General features: G+C 41.4%; 1 protein-coding gene across 1 annotated transcript; it reads right to left on the bottom strand.

Moving 5' to 3' along the window:
* Positions 1–5,623: 5,623 nt before the first annotated feature.
* On the bottom strand, positions 5,624–7,639 carry LOC103717157 (UPF0481 protein At3g47200-like). Its single transcript, XM_088708440.1, has 2 exons — positions 6,896–7,639; positions 5,624–6,513 (listed from the first exon to the last, which is right to left on the bottom strand). The coding sequence occupies exons 1-2, from the start codon at positions 7,580–7,582 to the stop codon at positions 5,806–5,808; spliced, it is 1,395 nt and encodes a 464-aa protein (XP_088564566.1). The 5' UTR covers positions 7,583–7,639; the 3' UTR covers positions 5,624–5,805.
* Between the last annotated feature and the right edge of the window lie 203 nt (positions 7,640–7,842).

The following is a 7,842-nucleotide window of genomic DNA, read 5'->3' as shown; positions in this document are numbered from 1 at the left end:
GTATACCTCCTCCTTCAGTTCGCCATTGAGGAAAGCAGATTTGACGTCAAGTTGGAGGACTTGAAGCTCAAGTTGTGCAGCAAGAGCAAGAACAATACGGATTGTCTCCATTCTTGCAACTGGTGCAAATGTTTCGGTAAAATCAATGCCAGGCTGCTGTGAGTATCCCTTGGCGACAAGTCGAGCTTTATGCTTTTGAATAGATCCATCTTCTTTATACTTGATTTTGTAGATCCATTTTAGCCCGATCACATCCTTCCCTTTTGGCAGGTTGACGAGCTCCCAAGTTTTATTCCTTTGAATTGTTGCAATCTCATCATCCATTGCCTTTTTCTATTCTTCCTTTACAACAGCTTCCTCAAAATTCTAAGGTTCATAACGAAAGAAAGCAAAGTGAGAAGTGTTATAAATATCTTGCATAGATCGAACTTTTTTTGGTAAAGAATTTGTATCCATGGTTTCTAAAAAAGAGGGAGAATGGATTGAACTTGATGAAGAAGAGGGAGTTTGTGAAATAGATGGTGAAGTTTGTATTGGTGATGAAGGAGAAGAATGAATTGAACTTGGTGAAGAAATTGATGTTGGTGTAGAAGGAGTTTGTTGATGCTCTTCTTGTCTAGCTTGTGGCTCCATGAATTTATATGCATTTGGCATTTGAGATGAGTTCTGTGTCCAATTCCAGTTAGATGCTTCATCAAAAATTACATCTCTTGAGACGACAAGCTTCTTGGTTTTTGGATTGAACAACCTGTAACCTTTGGATTCATCACTGTAACCAATAAATATTAGTTTTTCTCCTTTTTCATCAAATTTCTCCCGGTATCATGATGGAATGTGAGAATAGGCAATACAACCAAATACTTTAAGATGATGTACTGTTGGTTTTCTTTTGTGCCATGCTTCAAATGGAGTTTTGTTAAACACTGCTTTTGTAGGAGATATATTAAGAATGTAAATAGCAGTATGCACACCTTCAGCCCAAAAATTATTTGGTAAGCCTTTTCCTTTCAACATGCTTCGGGCCATTTCAACAATGGTGCGATTCCTTCTTTCAGCAACTCCGTTTTGTTGAGGACTCATACGAACTGTGAGTTGTCTTTGGATACCATTATGTTTGCAGTACTCCATAAATGGTTTGTAGATAAACTCTCCTCCTCGATCAGTTCGAAGAGTCTTGATTTGGAATTCACTTTGTTTCTCAACTAGTGCTTTGAATTGTAGAAACATAGAGAAGGCTTCGGACTTGGCATGCAAGAAGTAAACCCACATCATTCTAGCATAATCATCAACAAATAGAATGAAGTACCTTTGGTTGTTATGTGATGGAGTTGCTGTGGGTCCACATATATCAGCATGAACAAGTTCAAGAGGTGCTTTGGATCTCCATGAAGACTTTGGAAATGGTAGCTTGTGCATTTTTCCATATATGCAGCCTTCACATACTTGACTTCTTCCTTCGATGGGAGGGAGACCAATCACCATATTTTTTTGCTTGAGTAGATGCAACCCCTTCATATTCAAATGTCCATATCGAAGATGCCATAAAGTTGACATATTAATAGCTTCACTTTTGAATACGACATCTTGTGATAACATGGTTAGAGGAAAAACCTTGTTTGTGCTCATAGGAACAATAGCAACTAGATAGTTATTCTTTTTATCAAAAATTTTGCAGCTACTGTTATTGAAGTTGATAGCATATCCTTTTTGAGTAAGTTGCCCAACGCTTAGGAGGTTATGAGATAAATTTGGCACATAAAGAACATCATTAATAAGCCTTTTGTTACCTCCTTTGGTGAGAACTTCAATAGATCCTTTGCCTTCAATAGTTTGGAGTTTGCCGTCTCCAAGCATGACTTGAGAAGAATGATTTTTGTCAAGTTGGATGAAGATCTTTTGGTTCCCCGTCATGTGGTTGCTACACCCACTATCCAAATACCATACATTTTGAGAATCTTCTTGAACATTCATGCAAGAGAAGAGTTGTTGAGTTTCTGCTTCATTTTTAGTGAAGTTGGCTTCTTCATTTCCATTCTTCTTTTGGTACCAACAGTCCCTTTGTGAATGGTTGGGAATCTTGCACTTATTGCATCTGTATCGACAATCTTTTGAGTCATGGTTGTTCTTCTTGCAAACTCGGCATCGAGGATTGAAACCACCTGATTGTTGTTGGTTTGCTCCTCCTTGATAGTTGCCTCTTTCTTGGAATGGTCCTCCTTTGTATTTCTATTTAAAATTCTTTTTCTCTGAGGTGTTGAGCTTAGTTTGAAAAGCTTGCTCAAGAGTTTGAGTAGAAAACCTATTCATTCTTTCCTCATGAACTTGTAAAGAACTCATTAGTTCATTAAAACTGTAGGTTAAGAGATCTTTTGATTCTTCTATTGCAGTGACAACATGATCATAATTTGTAGGAAGACTTCTAAGAACCTTTTGAACAACTTTTCTATCTTCAATAGTATCTCCAAGACTTCTAATTTGATTAACAACTTCAGTAACTTTGGTAAGAAAACTTTGCATACCTTGGCCTTCTTTCATTTGCATGTTGTCAAAATCTCTCCACAGTGATTGTAACTTTAATGAGATAACTTTCTCATTACCTTGGAAACCTTCTTTGAGTATTTCCCATGCTTGCTTTGCTTTGCTTGCTCCAAAAATTCTGGGATAGATAGTTTTGCTTATTCCTTGTTGAATGTATCGAAGAGCACATGCATCTTTCTTCACATTCTCCTTGTACTCTCCTTGTTGTTCTGCTGTCCAATTTTTTGTAACTTCTTGTGGTTGAGGTGGCTCTGCGTATGAACCTTCGACTATGTCCCAAAGGTCTTGGGATATGAATATGGTTTGCATTTGACTACTCCAATAGTCATAATGCTCACCATCAAAGATGGGAACTTGGTTTGAAGTGTAGGAGAACATGGTAGTTGATGAAGATGCCATCTTGACAAGTATTTTTTTCCAGGCTCTGATACCAAATTTGTTGGAACAAGGTGTGAAGTTGATAGGATAGGATTAGGAATGAAGCAAGAGATATTTTTCATTCATAGTTTTTTTCTGCATACTACAATCTTGCTAAAGCCATTCTTATATAGAATGACAATTTAAGTAACATTTAATGCCCTTGGAGTACTAAAATGATTCTTTGAAATACAATTACTTTTGAGATTTCCAAGATGACACTTTGGATTACAAAATGACTCTTTGGATTACTAAGTTGTATCAACACCGAAGAGTCATGTGCATTGATTGCAAATTACTTCCTAATACTCAACATTAGGCTCTTGCACCCTTCACTCGATCCATCCTTCCGTTTTTTAGCTCGGCCTTCATCTTTAGGTACTCTCTAGACTCTCATTCTATTCTTCTTGAAAATGTCCAGTTCTTCCTCAGCTTACCATTCTAGTTTTTCTCCCAAGTCACTCTCGTGAGGATGCTTCGGCCGTCCAACTAGTAGGACCTGGTACCGAATAATGAACATTAGGCTTAGGGGACCTTGAGGTTTAAGGGAAGGTTATTTTATTCCCTCTAAGTACAACCTTAGGTTGCCTCAGCCTAGTGAGAGGGCTGACATGTTCTGACCGAACAACTCTGCCTATACGGGGAGTGCTTCTAGGTATGGTTTTGGCTTCTTTTTCGCCCTTTTTTTTGCCTATTTTTGGATCAGTACAAGTTAGTCCCCAACTGGCGAAAGATTATAGTATGCACTATTATGCATGGTGTACAAGCCACACTTTGGCTCTTCCAAGCTCTATTTTAAAAAAACATCCTTCCAAGTGCAGATGGTGGTATTTCTCTGCCTGAAAGGGCTTAAAAATAACCAAGGGCCGTCCTTCAGTCATACATGGTTGGAAGGGCTATTTTTTCTGCATGCGAGCCAACTAACCATGGTGGTTTAGCATGATCTTAGGGAGACTAAAGAATTTCCTAAATCGGTACCCCCATTTAGGTGATAAAGACTCGAAGGCACTGGAGGAGCAGTGCCATGCCAAGGTTCCTTCCATTTAGGAACTTTTAGCTTAGCAAACTCTTAGTCAACATTGGCATTTGCCATACGCGGCCTGAGGGTAATTTCTGGACATCCTCATAGTTATTTGAGCTGAATTTTTCCTGAACTGATTTACTTAACGAGATTTTTATTTGTTTTTGGTGCAGATATGGGCATTGACAAGGCTCTACTCAAGTAGGCCAACAAATGAAAAACACTTGGCGAGAGCAGTGGGAACGCTCGTCCTCCTACCAAGGTAGTATCAGTCCCTCATGAGGCTTGTGTCGCATAGAGACCTTGGGCAGAGGAGTAGCCCAAGGTATAGGTGATGTCTGCTCCTCCTCAACCCCATATTTTGGTGGGTGAGATCTTCAATCCGGGGTGATATGTTTAGACCACCAACATGGCTTTGCACAACAACTATATAGCACAAGAGTTAGCTCAGGGAATTATTCTTCTCCAAGATTGGGCCCAGCGGATCACCATTCAACATAGTCTTCAAGGACCTTATAAGGATAAGTTTCTTTCGCCTTCAAAACGAAAAGCTTTCCATTGGCCACGCGGTACTCCAATTGACTCACTTTCTCGCCTTCAAAAGATTGCCGTTGGCAAGGATCGGGGCATATTCAGTACATTAACTTGAATGATTAATCCTCCTAGGGACCGCAAATTACACTTTAGAGAATCGTTAGACCAAATATTTCATTTTGGGTCAATAGGGACAGTTTGTTATAGTCGAGTCATCCGGAGGGTGGGAAATTAATTACTTTTTAATTAAAATGGGGCATACATAACAGCCTAGTCGATCCGCATCCTTCATAGAAACAAAAGAGAAAAAGAGTATAGAGCGAATTTAATTGTGCAAAAACACAATATGTAATATGAGTTGATGCATGCTCGGCTTTGTTTACGCAACTTTCAGGCAAAAATTCAGAGGAACCAGCAAAGATCACAAGAGTTAATTTGTCAGAAAGCTCACTGGAGGTAATCTTTGCATTATCCTGATAAATGATTCTGTCCTTTGGCCGTAAACCGCCTACACTACAAGAAATTTGGACATTAGCGACTTTTTTTCTCGCTATTAACGATGCTTTTAAGCGTCGGTAGAAACCATCCCGACGTTTTCCAAAGCGTCGGTAAAACGTCGCCTATGCTACAGTAGAAAAAATATTTTCCGACGCTTTTAAAAGCGTCGTGAATTACCATTTGCCAAGAAAATTACCTGCATCTTCTCCTTCATTCAGAAATACAAACAACCTCCCCGATTGGTACCTTCATTCTATCCGTGCGGAATGGTTGGGTTTGGCTATATAAACAGTTATTTTTTTTCAGATCCGCCGATGTGGAACTAAAATGAGGTGGTTTTTTGGATTCCGACGACGCTTTTAAAAGTATCGTCAAAAGCGTCGTTAAAAGTATCGTCAATTACATATTAACTTCGACGACGCTTTTAAGCGTCGTCATTAGCCGACGCTTTTTGATGGGGAAAAATTTTTGCCGATGCTTGGAATAAGCGTCGGCAAATAAGAGTCGAAAGCTTTCTTTTTTTTGTGTAGTGCTACTGTAGCCAAGTAATCGGGCGTGCATTCGGTCAATGGCCAAATAAGTATCATGGCACTAGTTACCAGTTGCAATTAAACATTTGGGGAAAACATATTGCAATCAAAGGAAGCAAATACAAGGACAAGACTATAGCAAATTTATTTGACATCAGCAGAACGTCAAATTACAATCAAATAAAATAGAGACAAGGCCAACACCAGCCAGTACAAACCAACTTGCAATCAACCGGGGGCAGCTGCTGGGGAAGAGGACGAAGAGCTTTAATTCGGATGATATTGTCCATAAATGGTATAAACGGTCTGGGCGGTAGTGAGCAAAATAATGAATATGGCGCCTATGAGTGAGATCGCGGCCCATGGGGTATGGAAATATTTGTGCCGTAAATCTGCTTTCCAAGTATTCCACCTCGCCCCGCAGTGTTCATTCACCAGCCGCCGCACATCTTGAAGCCTCCTCTCTGGACCCAATGTCACTTCCTTGGAGAGTCTCCCGAAGAGCTCGGCGACAGACTTATCGCTCCCGCTTGCATTTCTTATGATGCCTTTTCCATGCAGGAGTCTCACGTCCTTGGCTGAGTCAATGACCTCGTCCATGAAGCATACGTAGGAGATGACCTCGCTGCCAGTGCCAACATGGAGGTGCTCAAAGGCCACGAGGTTGAGTAACATACTCTCGGTGTCGTCATCGACCTGAAGGAATGGGAGGGTCAGTACGCCTTTCCGGAAGTCGATGTCCGCAAGGCTCTCGCCTTTCTTGAATTTGATTCCAGCCTCGTGGAGCTCCACGGCTGGCCTGATGACCTCGTTGGAGCTCTGGTTCCGTGCGGCTCGTGGCGGCGTCCTCTGTGGTGTACCATGAAGCAAACTCTTCCGATACACGTCGAGCGGATGGAGGCCCAGGCCTGTTATCGGTATATACTTTTCTACCTCAAAGAACCGGAGTACCATCTTATTAATGGAGACATCATCCTGCATTACAAAGTTCAGATTAATTGCAAAACATATGGTTGCTATACCGGAATGTGGGCAGCTTGTAAATAGGTGGGTTGTAAGTTTAAGCTGTTCCAATAACTTGCAAGTGCTTCAGAGGAGCTGCAGTGGAAACTTGCTTCCTGTTTCTAGTCCAAGAAATTGCTTTACTTTTCTCTATAAATCAGAGCATCAAGTCTAGCTTTTGCTAGCATGGTGCATCCGAATCACTTTATCAAGCATCAAGTGATTCTCGGCCCTCCCAGTTTCATGCAAGCTATATTCAGAAGAGATTGGCTGTCTCTGATTCAGGAGAGGAAATTTAACTTAATCATTGGGAGAGATAAGGATTTCAAAGAGAATAAAAAGAGTTTTTGATTACCACGTCACTTTGAAGGCCTTCGACTTCAAGCAGCTTCTTTAGAACTAGAAGAGGTAGCTGGTTTTCCATTACCAGCATGTCCCTCCTGATGTAAGGCAACCTATGGTTCACTCCGTAACTGCCAAAAACGGGATCATGTGTGGCATACCTCTTTGCTCTACACTTCTCATCCTTCATGCGCAGCACTTCAAGCATGAAACACCCGTCCAGTATCATCAGCATCGAGAATTGGCCAGGGTCTTTGGGGTCTTTCCACTTCTTGTCGAGGCTATGGTAGGAGTCTTGCAGTTGCTTCTCAATAGCCCTCATCGCCTCGATGAAGTGATCTAGAGGTTTGCTTGCCATCCTGAGGAAGTGGACCAGAGCGCGGCGCTTGTGCTCCTCCACTGGCCTCAGGTTGTGAGCATTGTGATGGTAGGGACCAAAAGAAACCACCGTCGGAGTGAAGATATCTTTTCTGATGTCTCTGATGAAGGAGGGTACCTTGTAGATCGACGTCGCTGTCCATTTCTTCTCTTCATCGCAAAGGCTGAAAGACTTGACACCCTCTTCAATGTCAGCCGTCAAGTCGTTTAACTTGAAGCCCATATCAGGACCCTCGCCCTCACTGTTGTTGACAATGGTTTCAATGTCAACCTCCCTGTCGTTTAACCCAATGTCCATAGCAGGACCCTGAGCCTTACCCATGTCACTCAAAGTCCCAATTCTAATAGAACAAGCAAGCGCTATGGTCCTACAGACCTCCTTCCACCTCCTTTGTGTATATATAACACTACATAGAGAAAGACAAAGGGATTGTGAATTCATTGCTTCACAACCGGGCAAGGAATGAATTCCCTAGATTTGCTATACCTTTGCGATACAGATGCTAGAGGGTTTGCTTCAGAAGAAATTAAGGAACAGTTAGGACAGGGGTTGTATCTTTTGGGACATGCTAATGACAAGCT

The sequence above is a fragment of the Phoenix dactylifera genome, chromosome 12 (genome assembly GCF_051530095.1).
Source record: "Phoenix dactylifera cultivar Ajwa chromosome 12, Ajwa_hap1_PhDact_Kaust_v1.1, whole genome shotgun sequence".
NCBI classification, from domain to species: domain Eukaryota; kingdom Viridiplantae; phylum Streptophyta; class Magnoliopsida; order Arecales; family Arecaceae; genus Phoenix; species Phoenix dactylifera.
The sequence above is the reverse complement of the archived record's forward strand: the minus strand, read 5'-3'. Positions and strand labels throughout refer to the sequence as shown.